Genomic DNA, 24,080 nt, shown 5'->3' with positions numbered 1-24,080 from the left:
TGTTATAAGGTCTTGCTATGTAGTTCAGTCTGGCCTTGAACTTGTGGAGATCCTCCTGCCCCAGCCTCCCAAGTGCTACAATTACAGGTGTATACCACCATGCCTGGCTAGGAGCAGAATTTTTATAAAATCCCTAACTGTTCCTATAACTCTGATAAATGGAACTGGTACCTTGTAATGGTTCATGGCTGTGTTTTACTGAATGGTCTGAAAAGGCTGCATTTATTTTCTTATCCTAAGGGGCCAAATGGAATAAGATCAAATAGGAATTTTAAGGAGAGTCCCTAGCCTCATGAAGGGTTGGATTCAGGAGATGCTTTAATTGTGCCCAATGGGGCCACTGGCCTTCCCTTTTCTGATCTCACAAGGGACTACTTGAGGGCTGGGGATTTAGCTCAGTGTCACAGCACCTGCCTGGCAAGCGCAAGGTTCTGAGTTCAAATCCTGGTACCAGAAAAAAACAAAACAAACAAACAAAAAACAACAAACCAAGGGACTACTGGGGTGGCTGCGAACACTTTACAGCTAGGAACTTGGCGCTTCTGCTACAGGGAAGGAAGAGCCCAAATAAGAACCAGGACCAGTGCACTTTGCACTGTGCTGCCTGAGCCATGGGAAGGGTTTCCAGCCCAGCTCCCTCCTCCTGCATCCAGCCTCCAGGGTGGTGAGAGCAGGAGCAGCGCAGAGGTTAAGCAGGGCTCCAAGCTCGGCACCCATGTTCCACTCTGCAGTCCACCACATACCAGTGGGGCTCCGGGCCTCTGCTCCTTCATCTGTAAAAGGGGAGAATGAAGACTGCCATGGGAATTAATATTGTAAAGCATCTAAGAAAAACCATATGAGTGTTTGCTAAATAAGTAGGTAAATTTTGCTGGACTCCCATACCCAGTACTTAAGTTCTTTTTGGGTCTTGCCAAAGGGGCCATGTGGATTAAAGTAGAGCTCTATCTGAAAACAGGGACAAGGGCAGAGGTGAGTTTTCCTTCTTAACAGAAGATATAACTTTCTGGCAGACAGTTTACATACTTCCTTCATCCTTGCCTTTAGGTTAGTGTGACAGTTTTCCATAATAAACCACTGAAAGAGAATCTTTGGTTGAGATCAGGATGAAATAAACCAAAACCAAAACCAAAAGAAAATACAGCAGCAGCAGCAGCAGCAGCAGCAGCATCAACTACCACCACCACCACCACAAAACACTGCTGCCCTTAAAAAAATCAATACTTTCACCAATTACATTCAGACAGAAATGCGCACTATGGTATGTGCGTGGGGCATTCCCCGGGGTCTGGCGACCCACCCCATCCTGATGATGGCACAGCTGCAGTCAGCCCCCTCTGCTGCACATTAGCCTGAGGCCCTGGATGGAAGACACTAGGGTTTTGGCCTCATTATGACAATTTGCTCATCCACCTCACAAGCAGACACTTGAGTGGGGCTCTCCTGGTGCAGTGTCTCCAAGGCTGCGCTGTGGCCATAGCCCTCTTGTCCGTGTTCGGAAGCCTCCCTGGGCAGACGCTGTGCGGGAAGCTCTGTTTGGAATGTGTATCTTGGAGAAAAGACTAAAGAAGTGTGATTGTCTTAGTTAACCCATTTCCCGTTTGCCCTGAGAATACCTGCTGACGGTGCTCACAGGCATGGCATTTACCCAGAGAAAACACTTGAATTACAGTCCTAACCTTGCACCCCAAATTTGCCACAAGATAGCTCACTTTCACTATTATTTTTGCAGTGGTATCGTACACAGATAGTCTTTGGGAACAAAAGAATAATTTTATTTATAACATTCTGTTTTGAGGAGGGTTTTTTTTTTTACTTGCAAAATGTACTAATTCTCCATCACTGAAAATGAAATGGATGCTGGCAGCATGCTTTCTAAGTGGGAATTAAAGAGCACTGGGTAGCAATCAAGGCCAGCAGCTGTGACACTCTTCTTGGAGACAAACGATGTACTCAGGAGTGGCAGGAACTGGGTTTTCAGGGTTGAGATCTGTGTGCTTTTTGACGCATCAGCAAGAGACACGGTGCTGTCTTGGCTGCGCCAGGCTGGCATCTCCCGCTGGAGGCAGAGGCTGACTCTGCCCATGCAGCCACTGGTGCCGTTGCCACCAAACTCTGCCATCAGCTTCCTAAAAGGCATCTTGATGCCCCGGGGCACACTGGCTGGCTTTTATCCAAATCTTCAATATAGACAGAAAATTCTCAGGCTCCTGCTCTCAGCAGAATGTGTTTGTGTGCCAACCGAAGCTGAGGGCTGTGGAGCAAACCAGCTTGTTAATATGCTGGCTTAACCACCAGTTGATTTCAGACTCCAAGTGACAAACAGAGCTAAGTCATGCTCCACTTCCCACAGCACATTTGTTCTCCACTTGGCAAAAGCACCTGTGCAGTTAATACTCAGGTTCACCAAGTCGGCTTCTGGGCATCATCTTTTGGACTTCAGATACGGGCACTGTGGTCTGCTCCACAAGTGACGATGCAAGTGCCCCTGGGAGCCAATCAGTGGCTGTGGTGTGTCCACTCTACTCCCCAAGTTCCTGAGCTTCCACCGCCAGGCTGCCATTCGTGCGTATGTGCACTTCCTGTTCTCCGGCACTAAGGGCAATATGGGCATGAGCCCTGCCCCAGACATGACAAGTGATTGGCTCTGATGAAAACAGATGAAGGTCATTATTCTTAGTGGTTTTTGTTTGTTTGTCTTTTTGAGACAGGGTCTCGCTGTGCAGTTCAAGCTGGCCTTGAGCTCACTTTGTAGCCCAGGCTGGTCTCACACTTCCAGCAGTCCTCCTGCCTCAGCCTCCCATGTGCTGGGATTACAAGTGTGTACCACCATGCCCGGCTTCTTAGTGTTTTTGTAGGGCAGAAAGTTGAAAAAGTCAGACAGGCTCAGGGTGGAGAATTGTCAGACTCTGGTCACTTCATGTGATCAGGCTCTGATGGGTGTGAGTGGAGGCTACACACAGCTTTGATAAGGATGAAACATTCTAAGGGCTGGATTGGAAAAATCAGATGAGGCATAATGGTAAAATAACCTAATTACTTTGTCTTTATTCTATAACATGAGGAGGACCAGGCAGGATGATTCCAAATGCATGTGATCTTTAATAATCATTAAACTTCCTTGTTTAGTCAGCTGACTCAGACCTGGAGTGTGGATGATAATGTGCGTAGACTAAAAATGATGTAACACATGAAAACTCTCTGGTGTCATTTGCCAGATTAAAATTCCAAAGGCTGCCTGTCTGACTCACACAAGCATCCGGGAGACTGCAGAGACCTTTATTTCCTTTTGTCCACTCACCAGTGTTACTTCTTACCCCTGTGTTGAATATACCAGTACCAGCTGGTGCTCTATGCGCTGCAGTTAGTTTTTCCCGGGGAGAATTAAGACAAGCACTGTTACCATTTGTGAGCTGCCCAGGAATGTCACCCTTGGCCAGTGCAGGTGGTGGCGTGGATATCTATTTCTGAACACCAACAATTCTACTGGGATTGAGGAACTAAGGGTGTTGCAAATTGAAGGTTAACCTTTGCTTGTGGGTTAAGTAAAGGAGCTAAAAGTCACAGTTTGAAGGGTAGCAGACAGAAACATCACAGTTTGAGGGGTTCTCAATCTGGGAAGCTATTATGTCAATCTGAGAAGTGTCTGGAATAATGTTAAACAAGCACCTCCTGCATTGTGAGCCAAAGCCAGATGCCCAGCAGCTCATCCACACGACGGATCAGTAGAGATGGTTGGAGGGGCTGGGGATTTAGCTCAGTAGCACAGTGCCTGCCTGGCAAGCACAAGATCGTGAGTTTGATTCCCCGGTACCGGAAAAAAAACCAAAACAAACAAAAAAAAAAGAGAACTGGTTGGAAAATTGTTGGCTTCCGCTAAAGCAGCTGTTGAAGGTCCCCTGCCCAGGCACTGGTTCAATCATTGTTTTGATTAATGAGATTGCGCAGTAGAAAAGAAGACAAAGGTATGACTTGACGGAGCAGAACAACACGTTTCACTCAGAGGCCCCTTGTACTGCAGAACAGGTGCCACTGGGGCTCCCAGCAGATCTTTGTTAATATCTTGTCAGTTGTATTTGATTAGTATGTATTTGGGACATCAGAATTAGGCATTTTTATTTGCCTTTTTCCTCCACTTGGGAAGGCTATTGATATGATATCTCTGTTTAGTTTCCCAGGTAGTTGAAATTCTGACCAATGACCTAACGGAGTGCTGCTAACGGTTACCAACTGAGTATCTGCACAGAGAAAGAGAAATTTGAGAGTTCTGGGCTCTCTGATCAAACTTCTGGGATTAATTCCTGGCTGAACTATTAGCCAGCTTTGTGATTTTGAATAAGTCCTTTAATCTTTCTGGTCCTCAGTTGTCTCATCTATGAAATGGGACTAGGCAGTACTCTGTCCATGCTAGTCCCAGCTAACACTTGTCACTGAGTGCACTAGCCAGCCAGTGGCCCTGGGAAGAGTGCAGGGGTTATTGTTCCTGCACACTGATCCCTTTTGGGTCCTTCTCCCATCAGGTATGATGAGTGAGGTGAGTGAACTAAATCTCAGTGGCATAAAACATTTTCCATCTGTAACTTCAGTTTTTCTCTCCAGCGCCAGTTTTCCGGTGAGTCTTAAGGATGTCAGTTCATTCTTTCTTATGCATATTTTTTCTGGGTCACTACCTGTGAGTTTGTCTGGCTTAACATTGTGAAAAGATAAACCTGTATTGATTGTTTTCCATTAACCATGGGCTGTTAGCTAAGAGATCTGATCTGTCACAGATGGAGGAATTTGCCCCAACATTCTTGGAATCTCCCTGAGCAGGGCACTAGTTAGTTTTTAGTAAGACAGTGCTTCAGAGGACCAGGAATTCGTGGAATTCTACCACTGGGTAGAGGAGAAAAGAATCGAAGAGGAAACCTGGAGACTAGAAATTTGCAGTCCAGCTCTATTAGGTGAAAGTTGGCTTTGTTTAGTGCCCAACTTCTCAGAAGATTTTCCTTGGCTGAGTGGGCTTGGTGGAGCACTGGCCCGAGAATGTTGCTTAGCAACAAGATTTTGGGCCACCCGATTCTCAAATAGTCAAACAACCCATCAGTTTTAGCCTTCCCTCCACTGGCCTTTAGCTACCAGCAGAGCCTCCTATTAGACAATTAAGTGTGTGGTGAGGGAGGGACCAGAGACGGGGCAAAGTTTAATCATTGAACTAGGCAGACTGGAGGCATTTAGTCGGAAGCACCTAGCTCCCAGACTGAACTGGAAGTGTTCAGCGCTCGCTGGGAAACAGAGCAGTAAACAGTGAACGGAAATCTCTTCCTATCTCAGGAGAAACCCAACTTGGCGATCATGTTTGCAGTACACTTGGTGGCGTTTTACTTCACCAAGCTGAAGGAGGATCAGATCAAGAAGGTAAGGACTCCCAAAGCTCATTCTTCACTAATGGGACCGATTTTCTGCCTACCTTAAATGGAGTTAAGAGCTGGGGTGTGGCTCAGTGGCAGAGCACTTGCCTAGCACACGCTAGGCCCTGAGTTTGATCACCAAAAGAGGGAAAAAGGAAAAGAAAAAGGCCTTAAGGGGACTTATTAGAAAAGACACCAGGAGCCTAGAGGGGAACTGGGTGTGGAGCACATGCCTGCAATTCCAGCTACTCAGAAGGCTGAACCAGCAGGATCACAAGAGTGAGCCCAGCCCGGGGAACGTAGCAAGGTCCTACCTAAAAAACCAGAACTTGGAGGGGGAAAAGGAAATAAATCTCTACACCTCTGGGCATTACGTTGTGCCCTGAACCCTGAATTCTGCTCAGAACTTCCTCGCAGATGTTCCCAGGCAGGGGTGAGGGGAGTGTTTAGAAAACCTGAAGAAGTTGGCCCTCTCTCTATTCGGGGATGCTGGGGGCAGTGGCAGTCATTTGTAAAGAAGTTTTAAGAACTTTTGAAGTAGATCTCATTATTCATGTATTTGAAAGCATATAAAATATGGGCACCCAAAAGGAAATAAGTTTTTTTAAATTTTTTTTTTTCAGATAGGGTCTCACTAAGTTGTTCAGGCTGGCCTGAACTCCTGGGTTCAAGTGATCTTCCTGCCTCAGCCTCCTGACTGGCTGGGACTGTAGAGATGAGCCACTGTGTCTGGCTGAGATGTCATAAAATGTATGATAATTGGAATATTTATTATTGGCACGTGATATTTGCCAGTGATGTGCTGTTAACTGTGTGCATCATTTTGTCACTTTGTGTCAGGGATTAGTCTACCAAATCCACTCCATGGTGGGGTAAGCGGAGTTCTCTGGCTGGCTGTTGGCAGCAGGGCCCTGGGCCCTGGCGCCTCTGGGTTTATAGATAACAGAAGCCCTCCCGGTGGGCAGACTCAGCCAAGATCACCCAGGTTTTTAAGATGACATCTAAGTCAGTAGACAACTCTTCCAGACTTTCCATTTGCCATGATGCCTTCCTGCCTTTCACAGTGAGAGGCCGCACAGCCCGGAAGCCCTCCTGTGTTAGGTGGGACAAATTCCCACTAATTCTGTTCGTGAGACTGTTAGGTTAGGGTTGCAGCAAATTTAAAAATATAAATTGGTCCCTATGTAACCTGCCTTAACTTTCCCTTGTTGTTGAGATTCACAGAGCCCTCTACTGGCTACGAAAGGAGGTAAAAAGTCCTCCACAGTCCTGCTTCAGTGTTCACTTTGTCACTGCCTCCTTAGCAAAGATGTAACTGCACGGCCTCCTACCCCCGAGGGGAGCCTTTGGGACCTTGAAGCCTTTGGCTCTGCAAAGTCGTTTCATTTCCTTGGCCCCTTTGGGGCGGTTGACCTTTTGTTCTACCCCAGGGGAAGGTGGAACATGTTTGTCTACCAGCATAGGGGAGGCCCCTGTGGACACTCGGGCTCCCTTGATGTATTTGTCCCAGGTCCTTCTGGAAGAAGGGTCAGCCTTTGTCAATACCTGGAGTGGACCTTCCCCCTGGCTCCCGGAGGCACCTCACAGCTACCCTAAGCAAGGGCTCGGCCTGGCTCTAGGTCGTGTGGGAGACTGGTTTATGGTTGTGGGATAGTGTCACAGGATCTGAGAACTTTCCTCCGTGTGGCAAAAACTTGCTTGGGCAAAAGGCACGGTGTGTTCCGGTGTGGTCAGGCAGCCAACACCTGGCTTAATTTGTGTGCTTCATGCCTTATCTGTGAGGGTTACTGTTCCAATCCTATGACAGCTTTTTATAATGTCCTATTTTAAGACAAAAATAAAACAAAAAGGAAAGAAAGCACTCTGACGGCTTCTTTTCCAGTCCAATGTATTGATGTTAGTTGACCTATTGATAACACTGGCCCGGCCTGGTCACTGACCTGCACCTTGCTCATCCATAAGAACAGGACTGGTTAAGTTTTCAATGCGTGCTTTTTACAGTTTAGTAAGTCAACAAGTCAACATTATGAAAAAGTGGAAATGCCACCTTTAATCTCATCTTTAATTTACCTTTAATCATGAATATCATCATGTTTGCCATATGGATGTCCTTGTAGTCTTTTTTTCACAGTGTGTACTTCTATGGTTACACTGATAATGGGCTGTATGTATAGTTCTGAATCTTGCTTCCCTTGCTTATTATTATTATTATTATTATTATTTTGTATTTTTGAGACAGGGTCTCGTTGTGCAGTTCAGACTGGACTTGAGCTCACTTTGTAGCCCAGGCTGGTCTCAAACTCTCAATGATCCTCCTGTCTCAGCCTCCCGAGTGCTGGGATTACAGGCATGTGCCACCATGCCTGGCCCCTTGCTTATTACTGTATTGTAACCACTTATGTGCATTTCTCGATTATCATCATGATTACCTTTTAATATTGTCTGAATATTCAGTTAAGTAGACCTGTCATTATTTAGCAATTCCCTCTTGGACATTCAGATACTTTAACAAACATTTATTTTGACAATTAAAATATTGCCATGTATAAGTCAGAGTGTTTAGGTTTTGTGCTCAAAATTTTACTGATTTGACTCACAGTAAAAGTCAAATTCCTTACAATGAAAAACCATATCACTATGATAAACATAGGTACATATTTATTGTTCTCCATAATTAGGGTTGTTTCTTGTTTGTTTTTTGTTTTTGTTTTTGTTTTTGATACCAGGAATCAAACTCACGAACTTGCACTTGCCAGACAGGCGCTTGTGCCACTGAGCTATATCCCTAGCCCTAGGGTTCTTTCTTGAGAATAGAGTTGCAGAAGTGAAATCAGTAGGCCAAAAAGTGGAACTACTTTATAACTCTCAATTCATAATATCAGACCTTTGGACCAAATGATCTCGAAGGCCTCTTCCAGCTCCTACATTCTATAATTCAACAGGTGTGAGCTTCAAGGTTTCGAATTTGCTTTTTCTAAGGTAAAGGTGATGCTTGCTGGCCCTGCTGTTCAGACGAGATCCCTGGTATGGTTTGTGCGTCTCTCCAGGAGTGGGGCTGGCTTTCCACACACAAGCTCTCTCCCTTAGTGCCGGAGCCTGTGTCCTGGGTTACATGCACCCAGGCCACCTGTTTGGATTTAAAAGAGCTTTTTTTTTGGTCCCAACATATGTTTTATTATTCCCTTCTAGCTATTGGGTGTGGGGGGTACTGTGGAAAGTACAAAGAATAAATGAGAAACTGCTAAGATGACATTCTTTCTGCCCTAATTTTAGTGTGTTGAAAGAGCAGCCCCAACCAAAGGGCTAAAAGATGTGTTAGACTGTAGCTCACAAATGACCCCAAAAGGGCTTCAGGGACCATGACTTCTGCAGAAGGATGACATTCTGTAGATGCCTCAGGAAGCCCTTCGTTGTCTTGGGCTGAGCAAAGAAGATCATGGGTTCGGGGGCACTCTCCAAGGGGCTTTGGCATGCGGCTAAAAGATCAAGGGGAGTTCCCACGCAGGGCTTCCTACCCTCCCCCAACCCCAATTACTTGTCCTGTCTATCCAATTTTCTCTATTTGTGTGTGGCTGTACCAACCAATTAGTCATCAACAGACTCAGGGTCGGTGGGAAGCCTTAATGAAGCCTGACCTGGTTACGTGGTATCTTCTCAAATATGCTGAAAGCTCAATTGTCCTTTTCGTGAATGATTCTCTAATGGGTTTCCGGCCTTTCTCTGGCTACCAAGTTCCCAGAGCCACTGGGCCATTTCACTGGATTAGGTCGCTTGTCCTGAGGCCTGACTAATAGCTGGCCACCTGTCCTAGGGTAAAGGTGATGCAAACCCTGGGCTTTTGGTATGATTTTTCTGTGGAGCATGTGGATCCCACATGGAGTTATGAGCCAAAACCAGGCTGTGAGAGCAGGGGATCTGGAGACCATAGCACAGTACCAGTTCTGTCACTTAACTATGGCTCTACTAATGCTACTCCATGACTCTGAGCCTGGTATTCCTCATCTCTAAATTAAGCAAAATAACTTGGGCCTTATCCGGCTGCTTCACAGAGAGGCCGGAGATTTGATGAGCTGACATACACACTTTGTCGGGTGACAGTGTTCTTAGACTTATGTAACGGCATACTCCCCGCAGGAATGTGCCTGGGACCCAGCCTTCTTATGACTTGGCTGGGAGGAGAACTACTCAGAGAACATCATAGGGTTGATGAATATGCCAGTGTGTCCTCTCCTGCCCCTTTGAGAACCCCTCCCGCTGAGCCTCCAGAATCTGACAGCACCAACAGTTGATGAGCGTTAATATGGGGGAGGGAGCTTTCCTGCCATTCTTGATGTGACGTGTTACCATAAAGTGGGCTGGGCACAGCACAGTGATTTTTCTAATTTTCTTTCCTTGGGGCAGTGGTTCGTGGTCTCAATTTCTTGATTATTCGATGTCTTAGTTGCTCTTGTGCTGGGAAAAAATACCTGACACCCACACGGGAAAGGAGGAGAGGTTTATTTTGGTTCACAGTTTGTAGAGGTTTCAGCCCATAGGCTGAAGGCAGGGAGGCACAGCAGAGGGGTACTGCAGAAGAGAAACAGTCTATGGCAGGGCAGGCAGGAAGCAGTGAAACTTCCTTCTTTCTCTTTTTATTCCATCCAGGCTGCAAGGCTATTGGTTGATGCTACCCCCACCCAGAACTTTGGGTGGGTGTGTGTCTTGGTTACTTTTCTCTCATTGCTGAGACAAAATATGCAACACCCAAAGTTAAGGAAGGAAAGATTTATTTAGCTCACAGTTTGTGGAGATTTTAGTCCATAATCAGCTGGTCCCAAGGCAGGATGGTGTGGCATAAGGGTAATATTTCAAGGTAGCACAAGACAGCAAAAGCAGCAAGAGCAAAAAGGGAGGGTTGCAAGCCCCTTTTCCCTCCTTACATTAAGCAGGCTACCCCCACCCAGGAGGCGTGTAGCACTCACATAATCTTCATGCCCTCCTCTTGCACAGGCTCAGGATGAATACAAAGTGAGGACCCTGGGCCCCTGCTAAGTCACTTATTTATCCTTCTAAACTTCTTAAATTGACACAGTGAACCACATCCCAGGGTGGTAAGGGCATGTCCTTTTCACACCAGGATGTAGAACTGCTGAGTCACTTAGCCAAGCTGCTAAGACTCCTTAAATTGACACAATGTATCAACTATCACAGTGAGTCTTCCTTCTTCAGTAAATCCATCACCCACACCCAGAACTATGCTATAACCAATCAATAGACTTATCCACTATCACGCACTCATGGTCTAGTCACTCCCAAAAGCCCCACTTAAGTGTATGAGGTTTCAGGGAGACATCCAGATACAAACCCTAACAATGGGCATCTTCTTAATTCCAAGAGCACTTTGAGATGACTTTAAAATTTAAACTTCATCTTCATTAGAACAAACTCAGTTAAAGCAAAATGGAAATTTAAAGGACTAGATTTTAAAGATTTCAATTGGGAATGGAATTTAGTTCTGAGCTTCCTAGCAGCCAATAGCAAAGGGAAATGGTTTTGGATGTCTTTCTTGTCATCACTGGACAAAAGAAAGCTTCCATGTTCAGGAACTGAAAATTCAGGTTATAGCTTGTCTTTTCCACTGGTGAGAGCCCTGAACTGGGAGTTAGAAACCCTGAACTCTCTTCGTAAGTCCTGCTCCTGCCCTGTGTTGTCCCAATAGAGTAACAGGGAATCCCTTCTTGCTAAGAGATTGTCTTTCAGAGGAGTGCATCTGCACCCCCTCAGCCTTTTGTTGTACCACGGTCTTACTGGGGAGTCAGGTAAGGAGTGCCTGGGAAGCCACAACACGAACTTGTCCGCACGCACCCCCATCTGCCACCTCTGACACCCAGGTGTCCTTCCAGGTAGACAGGTTCCTGTACCACATGCGGCTCTCAGACGAGACCCTTCTGGATATCATGGCGCGGTTCCAGGCTGAGATGGAGAAGGGACTAGGGAAGGACACCAACCCCACAGCTTCCGTGAAGATGCTGCCCACCTTCGTGAGGGCCATTCCAGATGGCTCGGGTGAGTGGGGCTGAGGATGCCGGGATCCAACCCTGCTCCCCTCGGCTGATGGGACCCTAGGTTGTCCCCTCCGCCCCAGCTTCTTTCTGCACACTGCCCTCTGCTCTCCCGACCATCTCCACGTCAGCCCTGCCAAACAACTTCGGGTCCTGCAGCTGAGGCACCTTGCTTCCTCCCTGCCCATCTCGGCCTGTTCATTCTGCTCCTTCTCTGACTGTAGCCTCCCACCCCTTGGCCCAGCGAGTGCCGCCTTAACTTTCCGAGCTCAGCAGGTCACTTACTGCCATTCCCTCGGAAGCAGCCCATAGCAGATTAGGTGCTTCTCAGAGTCCTTACCATCCCCGGGAGGAGAGTCTTCCCTGGACCAGCAGCTTCTGGAGGCCAGCTCTTTATTCACCATGGTATTTCAAACGCGCCTTGCATACCGTGCCCTGGAGCACGTGTTGAATGGACAGCAAGTGGCGTCCATTCCTGGGTGTCTAGACTCTAGACCAGAGCTGGTACATTAATGAAAGGAAGCAGGATGTCATGAGAAATACTAAGTGAAAATTCAAGAATCCTGAGTTCTAGACCCCATTCTGTCCAGAGTGACCTCAAGCAAGTCTGAGGTCACTAAGTAGCTTTGGTTTTTCCACCTGCAAAATGAGAGAGCCGGCCTAGGTACTGGGTTTCTGTTGCTATTTTTACTCTTGGGGGTGAGGCTGGGGGCCCCACGGTAGTTGGCTGGAGTTGACTGATGGGCCTGTTATCAGGTAGCTTGTTCCTAAAAAGTGGCTCGCCAACTAAAAAAGGATTTGGGATTGCTCACCTTTCCTTTTGGAGTTGGATTCCAGGTTCTTCTCACCTCGAACAAAGTATTGAATGAAATGAACGAAAAGTGTGGCAAAGTTTATTTGAGAAAATAAAAGTGAAGAGTGGGAGAGGAACTGGCTCTGTAGAGCGAGCTTGGGCCAAGTAAAGGGAAAAAGGGTGAGAGCAAGATAAAAGTGCACGCCTCGTCTGAAACTCAGCGCGTGTGATCATGGAAAGTCATGACAGCAGGTTCCTCATGGCTGCCTTTGTTTTATACTGTCCAGATCTTGACACCTGAGAGAGCTTCTACTTCAGGGTCCTGAGAGGGGGTGCTGGGATCCCACTCCTCTGGCAGACATCAGGTCTAGGCAATGGCATTGAGAACCTTCTCTGGTTCTCACGAGAAGTCCATGTGCAGGGCTTTGGGAACTGTTCTGTGCATGTGTCTGGGATCTTGTAATTAGCAGATCAGACCACTTCCCCAGCCAGCTTTTGCTACACCCTAATCTCCTGTCTCAGGCTCAGGGTCTGCACTAGGACCAGTTCCACCTTTGCTTGAGCCTAAGATTCAGATTCACCTCAGGTGATTTCTAAACCCGTGGCTTTCTAGGTCTCTTCCCTGGAGACTGCCAATACAATACCACAGACACAGCGGACCGACGCGGCACCATGTATTCTCTTATGGTGATCAGAAGTTTGAAATGGGTCTGGCCGGGCTAACGTCAAGGTATCAGCAGGGCTGTGTTCCTTCTGAAGCTCCAGGGAGGATTGTTTCCTGGCTTCTTCCAGCTTCTCAGGCAGCCTTCCTACTTCGACCCACTCCCCTTTCTGCCTCCAAAGTCGGCAGTGTGGTCTGGCTCTGCCTCCCTCTTCCACATCAGGCATACCCAGCTAAGCCCAGATAATCTCCACCTCAAGGTCAGCTGATCAGAAATTTTTATTTTATTTGCAAACTGCCATTTTAACTCCCTTTGTCATGTGCCCTAACATATTTACAGGATCCAGGGATTAGGATGTGGACATCTTTGGTGGCTGGAGAGACATTATTTGTATTAGAGCCCACAGTGCTCTAGAAAGAATCTCAGTTCCCACCTGATCCTCCATTCTCAGCCTCAGGAAAGAGTCATAAAAGAGAGAAGAATTGGTATTTACTGAGTCAGGGGATGCCTGGGACCGTGTCATGTACTCCTGGGAGGTCACTGTGGGGCAGCTGTGACTGCCAGGTCAGATGGAAGCACCAAGGAGCAAGTGCTCCCTGAGTTTCAGGGTTCCAGTCCTCAGGGGCTTGAAGCCCTTGAAGGACCAGGATTGAAGCCTGGGGAGCTCTCGGGGACCTTTGGTTGGATTCACCAGTTCTGAGCAGCCCCTGGGGCAATGTGTGGGTCAAAGTGGCCTGGCTCTTCTGGTTGCCAGGCCCTTGGGGCACAGTGAAGGCAGAGGCCTTGCTTCCTGGCTGGAGGGTGGCTCCTTGGGGTGGGCAGGGCACCACCTGGAGGAGCAGAAGGTTTGGAGAAAGGCAGCCCTCCCTGCCTCTGACAGTGTGGATGGAGTGCCGCTGTGGTCCTTGATAGGGCACGCAGGGACATTTGGCGGAAGTGCCTGAGTCATAGGGTGTGTAGCAGGGGTGAGGAGTGCTGGGGCTAAGTCCTGATGGCATCCTCCGCGTGCTGACAAGGTGTGGCCACAATAACTTGGTGGTGACCTTGCATGGCTCTGAGGCTTCAGGGCTGCTTCGGAAGGAAATGACATTAATCAAGTTCTAGAAACAGCCTCCTCCTCTGGCTCGGAGACACATGCCTCCTTTCACAGACCCCCTCATCACACTGCAGCACCCAGAAAGTCTGCTTCAGTGAGGCCCCCAGGACCAGAGTCCCTAAAGAGCAGGGGCCCTTGGGAGACCCCAGGACAGCTGTGCTCCTGTCCTCACTGGCAAATGAGCATGGCCACCAACTCATGGGGTTGTTGGTGGAGGGACCAAGGGCGCTTCCCCCTCTTTCTCTGAGGCTCCAGTCCTTAAATCTGTTGACATAACTGGCAACGGACAGATCAACAGTAGAAAAAGCACACAAATATATTTACACACATGTGTACAGAAACCACACCCAATATGAAACTCAAAGAGGGGCCAGGTGAGTGTGACTCAAACGCCATCCTCAGAGGGGACAAGGGGGTGGAGGCAATTCCAGAGAAGTTGTAAATGATTTTTAGGGCTGAAGGTGGCCTGGGACAAAGTTCCTCTGGGCTCTGGGTGTGGTGTTTGATTTTCAGTCTCCTGTGTGATATGAGTTTAATCTTCCTCAGACACATTTCAGGAAGAGGATGAAGGCCCATGGCAGGGCCGGCCTGTGGGGAGGTGAGGGAAGGTCCGGGAAAGCCCCTCCTGGATTTGCTTCTCCCATGGGCTCTCAGTTTCAGGCCCAAAGTAGCGTATTTTGGAGTGCAATTCTTTGAACCCCTTTGTTTGGATCTGATGAAGTCGTGTGGAGTCTTTAAAATCTCTCAGATGCTGTCCCCAGTCCTCTGAGGCTCTTGTGAGCCAGCAGTGTAATTTCATGATTGCTAACAAAATCAAGCAAATAAGCCTCTCCTAATCCTTGCTGTTTCCATTTCAGAAACAGAAGCCGTTTCCCATGAAATCCCCCTGTGTGTGCTAGCTCTCTGGTTGCTCCTCCTCTCATCTGAACCTGTGTGAGGATGGCTGTTGGTCAGGGAGCTGCTATGGGCCATTTCTAGTTAGGACCTAAAGCTGCAAAGGTGTTCAGTTGGTATCTGTGCCTTTTCCTCCCGCAGTTGCGGAGGGAGGCACACAGGAGATGGATCGTGCTCGGAGGCTTGTGAAGGTGATTTTGCACCTTTGGCCCAATCCCGGCTGGCGCTCCTCTCAGCCTCTGCCTGCAGTCAGTCTCCTGGGCCTGCATGAAGGGAGTCCTGAGGTGGTCAGCCAGGGCCTTATGACCAGCCCAAGGGTCTGCACTAGGAGGAGGCTTCACGCTTGCCTGGGCACAGGGTTCAGATTCAGCTGGGCTGATTCCTAGACATGTTTCCCAGGCCTCTCCCCGTGCAGACTCTGAACCTCCCGGTAACTGTGTGTTTGGTCCCATGCTCCTTTGGGAGAGCAGCATTTAGGGAGCAGGGAAGGAGCGGGCGCAGGTTTGGTGGTGGCCTAGGACAAGGGATTCCAACTCTGAGGATCATAGAGGCAGGCGTGTAGTCAGAAGAAGTCTCCCCCTCCTAGGAGGCCATTTTTCTAACAGTCCACAGTAAAGACCCTGAAGTCCCCACTGCCCTTGCCTGGGCCTGGGCCTGGCCAGGGCCTCCCTCCCCCAGGGTGCAGTGGTTCCTGTTGCTGGGGTCAGAGCCACATCACCGGGAGGGTCACACCATGTGGCTTCCATGAAGCGGCATCTTGAGTCCCCTGTGGTGACAAACACTGTGGAGCAAGGTGTTCACACAGCGATAAGGGCACGGAGGGAGGAATGTTTCCTGACACAGGACAACGTTAAACCCTCTGTTTCTCCTGGCTGGTGTGGGAGGCGCTCTTGTCAAAGCCCCCACCAGATCTGGGCTCTCCCTTGCTTTATGTCTTTCTGTAGCTCTCTCTCACCTTCTAGATAAAGCCCAATTCCTAGGTGTGGGGTGGGCTTTTCCAAATCCTCCCTCATTTACCCCAAGACTGCCTTCCACCCCTATTTCTTCTACAGGCCACAGGCTCTCTGGCTTTGCTCATGGTCTCCTCTCCCTGGGCTTTGTTCTCCGCTGCTGGGCTGCCTCGCCCTGCTCTACAGCCCTTGCACTATTTAGTAGGAACCGCCTCTTTCCATGCTGTCTTCTGCTGAGCTTCCCAGGGCTACCATAGCCTTTGTCTCTGCGTCTGTAGCACCCAGCATGTGACTTGGTGCAAGGTAGGTGCTTGGTGAACGTCTGTGTGGGGATTGTGTGGCCTACTGATGTCCACACTCAGACAGCATCCATCCACGAGACCATCTCACACTGGGTAATGATACGTGCTGGTCAGAGGAGCACAGGGTTGCTTTCTTGGATTCCTTGCCCAATAATAAGCGGCTCCACCAGGCTTGTTTCAGGGCTGATCTGGGGGAGATGAACTCCAGACAGCCCCACAATTTCCAGAGGCCTCCATAAACACCACAGATGGAGCCAGATGAGTCTATAAATGAGGTTTTATTTACAAGTGTAGACTTTGGCTACCGGGGGTCTTGTTTAGGAATCCATGCTCATAGGACTTCCTCCACTGAACCCCGTGTGTGGGCGAGGTTCTCAGTGACGTGCGTGCCCGTGAAAGCTTCAACAGTGCTCTCTGGGCCTCTTGAGGCTTCGCCTCTACCTCTTTGCTGGGAACAGAAAAACCACCTGGTGCCCAACTAAGGAGAGGTTTGTTGTGTGAGGATGCAAGGACCGAGAAGACACGCTGGGTTTCACGGGAACCTGAGGGCAGGACCTCAGTGGATTTAGTTCTCAATGGAGCTGAACCTTGTGAGGTTTTCTCTGCCTGATTTCAGCACCGATGTCCTCTGGGTGGGGACGCTGACAATTCAGGGTCTAATACCTGTTAGCAAAGTTCTTCTGTATTGGACTTCATGGTTTACAAAGAGTGATTCTGATTGTGCAGAGGACCCAGTCGATTCAGGCAGCTGTGGCTGGTGCCACATGGTATGAATCAAGGCCATTTGGGTCCAGGTTTGTGGGCATGGAGTTTCTCTTATGTGCGCCTTGGGCAGTGTCATGAAGCGTGCCTGGCATAGACAGGCACAGATGAGTCTGTACAAAGGCTCGCTGCTTGAAGGGGGTTCCCACCTAGTGCCTGTCCCATACTCAAGGCTGACCCCGAGGGCACTGACTGGCAAGGGCCCTGGGTGGAACTGTCAGAGTGGGCTGCCCCCTGGGACACACGCCTCGTCTCTATCTTTCTGTTAATAGCATCTCTCTTGGGCGAGGCTGCTTTAGGTTCTATTTCATCCTTCGGGTGGCTCTGGCTCAAAAATCCTTGCCACCTTAAGGACCTTGAGTTGGTTCCTGTCACCCCCTTCCTCTTGGAGTATTTTTCCTTTGCCCATCAGACTGGTGTTTATGTGAGGCTGCTCTTTGCCTCACACCCCCTGCCTTCTTTGCTTCATGCCTTTTTCCCGGGTTCCCTCTGCTTGGCATATCAGCGCTCTCCACAGTTACGGCTACAGTAGGCCTCGCCTTCAAGGCCCGTTTCTTAGTCCACCTCCTCCAAGTGGGTTCTCAGGTGCCTTCTCCAGTTGCACGCTTGTTCTCAGCAGCAGGGCCCAGTGGGAGGGGCTCAGGCTGTGGAGTCAGACAGACCTGGTCACACTGCAGCCGAGTCCCCTACCGCACTGGCTCAGACAGGTGGGCACAATAACACCAGGGCACGGGGGGGGGCATGAGATTTGAGGGCATTTATTATATGCCCAACTGTTAATGCAGCGCTTGCTATGGAGCAGTCCCTTATTGGCTGGTGACCATTTTATTTCTTCATAGAAAATGGAGAGTTCCTTTCCCTGGATCTTGGGGGGTCCAAGTTTCGGGTCTTGAAGGTGCAAGTCTCTGAAGAGGGGAAGCGAAACGTCCAGATGGAGAGTCAGTTCTACCCGACGCCCAACGAAACCATCCGCGGGAACGGCGCGGAGGTACCGAGCGGGGGAGGCCTCAGCGCCAGCGGTGAGAGACCGTGCTCCAGCCCAGTGTCCTGTGCTTTCTCTCTCTGCAGCTGTTTGAATATGTAGCTGACTGCCTGGCCGATTTCATGAGGACCAAAGGGCTGCAGCATAAGAAATTACCCCTTGGCTTTACCTTCTCTTTTCCCTGCAGACAGACTAAGTTGGAGGAGGTAAGGCCAGTGGGGTTAGAGAGCTGGGTCTGGGCAGGGACCTGGCTGGGCACTCACAGAGCAGCTGGCTCTTCCTCATTTGTCTGTCCCCTTCTCTGCTTTTTGTGAATGCCGAGTGGCAGTGCGAGGCCTGGAATCTGCCCTTCACATGGCACAGCATGTGGTCCTCAGACCTCAGTGTACACCAGGGTCCCCTGTAGGGCCTCAAACCCTAAATTTGCATTTTGAACAGGTCACAGGAGATGGGGTGCTGCTGGTTTTCATTATCAGGGGAAAACTCCGGCTATCACCTTCCTCCAAAAACCCTTAGGATTGAGGTAGGGTTCCTGAAGCGAGTGTGTCAGACACCGCATCTGGAATGCAGGACCTCAGCTGAGCCACTAGCCAGGCAGGGTGCCTGGGAATTCATCCCTGTGGGGCTCAGTTTTTTAATTTGTGAACAGGGGGTGCGTTAACCCCACCAGCTCTGTGAACATGCATAAAGGGCTGTGAACATGCATAAAGGGCTACTAAAAGCGGCCAAAGGTTTGTGGTTAAGGGTCAGTTTCCTCAGACCATGCCTGTGTGGGGTGGTGGCCGCTGGTCTCCCACTGCACGTTCTGATTATGACACCCAGTTGACTGTCAAATCCTGGACCACCTCGGGCTACATTCAGTTTTGTTGATTTGAGCCATATATTGGTTGGAAGAGTAGGAAGGGAATGAGGTTTCTTATCCCATAGACCTGGCTTTGAATCATGGCTCAGAACAAAGGGTGGCACTTTGGACAAGTTACTTAACTTTTTGATACTCTTGTTTGTTCACCTGCAATGACGTGGATGGTAGAACCTACTTGATAGCCACGGCAAAGCTTGGACAAAGCATTTGTAAAGCACCAGTGCCTACTAGGCCATGATGACCGCCTCTCTCTTGCTTGTCTCTGTGCTTTTGGACTCATTCCCCAGCTCAACAGGTGTCTCCGGAAGGCAGTCTGTGTAATTCTCCCGCCACCATTTCACAGGTGCTTGATGGCTGCCTCATGACTAACAGGTGCAATCAATCATTTGATGCCACTGAGTGGGAATTTGTCATTATCTCCATAGGGGACAGGCTGAGCTTTGCTTGTTGGTGGAAGACACCAGTAGTCCTAGAACTTGGAAGGTCAAGGCAGGAGGATCACAAGTTCAAGGCCACTCTGAGCTACATAGTGAGTTCAAGAACAGCCTGGACAGCATAGTGAGACCCTGTCTCAAAAAAAAAAAAAAAAAAGGAAAGAAGGAAAAAGAAAGAAGAGTTTCAGGGGGCCTCAGGAAGTATGGGAAGTTGGGAACTGAACCTTGAAGTGGGATCCTATGGTGCAGATGGAATAGAGCACAGAAGAGTTAACACCAGCCAGCTAGAGCTCAGAAACAGGTGCAAGAAGCAGGCAAAGGGGTCTGTGGGGGTTATTCTGCTTCAGGAGGAGGAGGCAGGGCTAAGGGAGATTCACTGAGAAGTTAAAAATGATTTGATAAGGGCATGAGAATGAAAAGAAATATATATTATATCTATCTTTCTATCTATATCTGTCTATATATATATAAAATTATTTTTGGCCTGGGGATTAAACCTAGGGCCTCTCACATGCTAAGCACATGTTGGTCCCTGAACTATGCCCCTAGGTCTTGATTTTTCTAATAAGAGGACAGAAATGTCTTAGTCAAAGAGATGGATGTGTGTTCTGATGATAAATTAGTAATACTTTTTTTAAGGTTAAATTTTTAAATATCAATCAGGTGTGGTGGTACATGCCTGTAATTCTAGCACTCAGGAGGCTGAGACAGGAAGATTGCCATGAGTTTGGGGAGAGTCTGGGTTACATAGTGAGTTCAGCACCAGTCTGAACTACACAATGAGACCCCACCTCAAAAAATTTTTAAAAAAACCTGTCCTACTTTTTTTTAAAAAAGAAGAAAATAGAAACCACCTCTAATGCCCACATCTAGAGATATCCACTATTAGGACTGCAAAGTTTGTCTTCTAGTCACAGCTATGTTAAGTACCTGGCACTAAGCTGTGATATATATACAGAGTCTGCAAAAAAATGTATACATACTACAGGAAAAAGAACCTTGATAAATATTTTAATACTAAATTTATTGAGACATCATGAGATTAATACTAGTTACCTTTGGCTTGTACAAATATGAGAGATGCTCAAAGCAATGGCCATTTGTTTCCAGACATTTATTAGTACAGTGAACTGCTGCTTGGGTCATTGAGATTGCTGCACATGCATTTTCAATTTCTTCTCTAAGGCCCGGCAATGTAGTGGATTTTCTGTGATGTATGATCTCCTCTAGGGTCCCCCATATGAGGGTAACACCATCTGTTGAAAAAACATCACAATTTTTCTTTTCCTGAACTATGTATGCATTTTTTTGCGGACTCTGTACACATATTTACTTCTTTGTCCCCATTGTACCTTAACATTATAGCACAAGCTTTTACTCTCCCCGGTGGGTCCCACATTGCCCCCAGCAGCTCTGCTGAGGGAAGCTGCTCTACATCCCACTCTTCTATCTAATGAGGCTGGGATGTGGCTCTAACGTAAGAAGGCAGATGTTAAAGACCGCTGCCACAGGGAGGCAATGTGGTGCAGGACAGACACCCAGCCTTGATTTGGATTCAGACCTGCTTCTAATTGGCTTTGGTCCTTTATTCCTTGTGAGGCATATCGAAGTTTCCTTGTCTCTAAATCTTGGTTTCTTTATCCATACACTGAGAGCGCTGGAAGAGGTGTGGCTGGGAAGCTATGAGGTTGGGCTTCGTCACTCTTGAGCAGATGGTCTTGGGCAATTCTGTTAACCTCCAAGTTTTCTTTTAGTCTGAAAAATTCTACGATTATTTGCAATTTCAGACATAGAATTCTTGGGAAACACCATTTGTAAGGAAATAATTGATAATGCAACTTGAGAAGTTAAAATTTTTCAAAGTTAAAATTAAGCTCTTGAGGGATTCCTTCAAGGTAACACCATGTTAGTTCTCTTTTGGGAACCTATGAATTGCATATTCTGCATGTACAGTATGCGGCTACCACACCCCAGATACTGTTATCGGCGTGTGCCTGTGGGAGATGTGGTATTCCCTTACTTCCTCCCTGGGGAGAGTGGTATTTCCATTATACAAATGAATAAACTGAGGCTCCACTGTCTTACAAATCTATCTTCTGGCTCTTTGGAAATTGCTTTCTGTTGTGATACTTCAATCTTCTCAAATGAAAGGATATATAGGTTTTAAATTACCAAAAAAACCTCCAAAAGAATATTAAGAGAATCTATCCATAATAGCCAAGATATGGAACCAGGCTATGCATCCACTAATGTATAAGTGTGGTGCAAATGCATAATGGAATGCTGTTCAGCCATAAGAATCATGAGATCCTGTCATTTGTGGCAGTGGAACACTATACAGCCACGAAAAGAATGAGACCCTGTCATTTTTGGCAACATGTATGAGCCTGGAGGGCATTATGGGATGTGAAATAGGCCAGGTACAGAGATAAATACCACATGACTCGCTCATTGGGATGTAGGAAAGCTGGTCCTGTGGAAGTGGAAAGTAAAAAGGTGGTTACAAGAGGCTAGGGAGGGTCAGAGGCAGGGAAGCAAGTGAGGATAATAACAGGTAGGTAGCAGAAATAGGTGCTGGTGTCCTTTTACACAGTAGGCTGGCTGTAGTTGAGAAAATGATATTGCATGCATACTTCCAAATAACTAAAAGAGAGGACTCTGAATACTCTCATCACAAAGGAATGACAAACGTCTGGGGTGATGGATATGCTAATTATCCCATCCAGTCACTGCACATTGTACACATATGAGAAGACATCAGGCTGCGTGCCCTAAATATATACAATTAGTATGTGTCAATCTAAGACAAAATAAATAAAAAAAAAAAGAATCAGGGTGATTGAACTTTGAGAAGGAAGCTGTGGGGCTGCGGCGAGCCTCACATTTCTGCAGCTCAGGGGGTGCTGCGCCTCCTCAGGGGGCGCTGCGCCTCTTCAGGGGGCTGGGTCTCAAATCTTCCCACAGGGCATCCTGCTGTCATGGACCAAGAAATTCAAGGCGCGAGGAGTTCAGGACACGGATGTTGTAAGCCGCCTGACCAAAGCCATGAGAAAACACAAGGTGAGAAGCCCCAGTGGCCAAACCCAGGCCTAGCCCCTTTCCCAGGGCGGGGGTCCTGTCCTGTGCCTGCCTGGAAGAGGAACTGGGTAAGAAGTACCGAGGTAGCCAAGTCAGTGAACCCACAGGCAGGCGAGCCTTCGCATGCGGGGGTGACCCCGTCACCCTGAAGGGTAGCCCAGGGCCTGCTGGGGCCTCCACATGCCATGGCCTCAGGGGGCATGGTTAGCCCTGAGCTGTGTGCAAGCCTGACCCTCCTCTTGGAGACTGAAAAGCTTACTTTCTTTCAGGCCTGGCTCTCTATTCTACTTTTCACCCCTGTTAACCCTAGACTGCTTGTTACCCTGACAGCAAGACATGTATCGTACTGGGGGTCGGAGCTGCAGCTCCCTGAAGCCCAGGCAGGCACTGCACAGAGCTGTTGCCCTGCCCCAGAATACTTGGATATGTAGCCTTCTGGGCCTTTTTCTTTTGGGAGCTGGGGTCCTCCTCCTTCATTGCCTGCATTTTCTTCTGACTGTTCTCAGTGACTTTAGCAGGTCCCTCCAAACCCAAGGAACTTTTGCTGCTCAAACCAGAAGCCCAGGCAAGAAACCATGGTGAGGCCTCTGGGCTGAGCTTGCGCTCACTGGCCGATGCATCCCCACCATGAGGCCTTGTTCCCAGCCGGACATGCTATCCTCTGTGTGCTCCCGGGGTCCCTCAAACCAGGGCAGACTCCTGCCGGCCCTTTGCACAGAGGTCTTCACCCTCACAGCAGGAGCTGCAGCTCCCCTGGAGCCCGCACCTTGCCGAATGCCTCGCTTCTCCTGGTCAGGCCCAGTAGGTAGAACCCAACAATGTCTCAGCCAGTGCTCGAGTGCCCTGTGGGAAGGAATCAGACCCGCTTCCACTCGCTGACGCCCTCCACACCTTATGTTCAACAGGACCTGGATGTGGACGTTCTGGCCTTGGTCAATGACACCGTGGGGACCATGATGACATGTGCCTATGATGATCCCTACTGTGAAGTTGGTGTCATCATTGGTAACTCCACTGGAATTGTTTTCTGGGGTGGGGGAGGGGCTGGCCTAGGGCTTAGTTGCGGCAAAGCCGAGTGAGTGGGAAGGGAGTTAATGTTACTAGGAGAAGCACCACAGGGGAATGAGAAATGAACTCACTGATTTGTTCATTCAACCAGTGTTTCCTGGACCTGAGGGCCCTGTGCTCGGTCCTGGGTCCCATGGCGGGGGTTCCTGTGCTCTTTTGTGGATTTCAGTGAGGAGCTGGGGAGGCCAAGTAGGCCCAGGCTAGTAAGGTCATTTTGAGTGGTCAAAGCACAGTAAGGTGACCGAGTGAGGGGTGTGGACGAGGGCAGGGAGGCCTCTCTGGGGGGGGACGCTGGGCACACACCTCTGCGATGGGGACGAGACAGCATGAGGCAGCTGAGGGAAGAGACTCCCTGGCTCAGACGGCGAATGAGTCTAGGGTGCCTGAGGAGCCCCAAAAGCCTGATGGTGGCTGCATCGAGTGAGCAGAGGCTGAGGGTATCGGGTGACCTGGGGCAGAGAGAGCAGACAAGGGGTACACAGGGCATGGGACGCCACTGAAGGGCCACCAGCTTTGACCCGAGGAGACGGGAAGGCCCTGGAGGACTTGGGTGGAGGATGAGTGGGTGCACAGTTTTAGACACTTGTTTGGGCTGCTGTGTGGAGAAGCAATTCCTGGGGACAAGGGTGGAAGCGGGGTGACCAGCTAAAGTTACAGGAGGACTGGTCCAAGGAGGGTGGGACTGTGGAGCAGCAGGTGGGAGGCCCTTGAGCAGGTTAGGGTACAATGATGCCAGACGGATCTAATTTAGGTTTTCTTTCTTTCT

General features: G+C 48.7%; 1 protein-coding gene and 1 pseudogene across 2 annotated transcripts in view; one reads left to right on the top strand and one right to left on the bottom strand.

The window, feature by feature from the left end:
• The window catches only part of Hkdc1 (hexokinase domain containing 1), a 48,052-nt gene that overhangs the window by 175 nt on the left and 23,797 nt on the right, over positions 1-24,080 (top strand). Inside the window, exons 2-7 of one of the 2 annotated variants that reach the window (XM_005390090.1) lie at positions 5,314-5,397; positions 11,273-11,435; positions 17,730-17,878; positions 17,959-18,078; positions 22,133-22,228; positions 23,152-23,251. In XM_005390090.1, the coding sequence (XP_005390147.1) occupies positions 5,335-5,397; positions 11,273-11,435; positions 17,730-17,878; positions 17,959-18,078; positions 22,133-22,228; positions 23,152-23,251 (691 nt within the window). In that variant the 5' untranslated portion in view covers positions 5,314-5,334. Of the gene's footprint in view, positions 1-5,313; positions 5,398-11,272; positions 11,436-17,729; positions 17,879-17,958; positions 18,079-22,132; positions 22,229-23,151; positions 23,252-24,080 lie in introns of those variants that run through there. The other variant, XM_013516940.1, reaches the window with a different exon arrangement.
• Positions 1,829-2,563, bottom strand: LOC102026157 (annotated as a pseudogene).

Source organism: Chinchilla lanigera, unplaced genomic scaffold (genome assembly GCF_000276665.1).
Source record: "Chinchilla lanigera isolate Chin_1 unplaced genomic scaffold, ChiLan1.0 scaffold00036, whole genome shotgun sequence".
In the NCBI taxonomy this organism is placed as follows: Eukaryota; Metazoa; Chordata; class Mammalia; order Rodentia; family Chinchillidae; genus Chinchilla; species Chinchilla lanigera.
The sequence above is the reverse complement of the archived record's forward strand: the minus strand, read 5'-3'. Positions and strand labels throughout refer to the sequence as shown.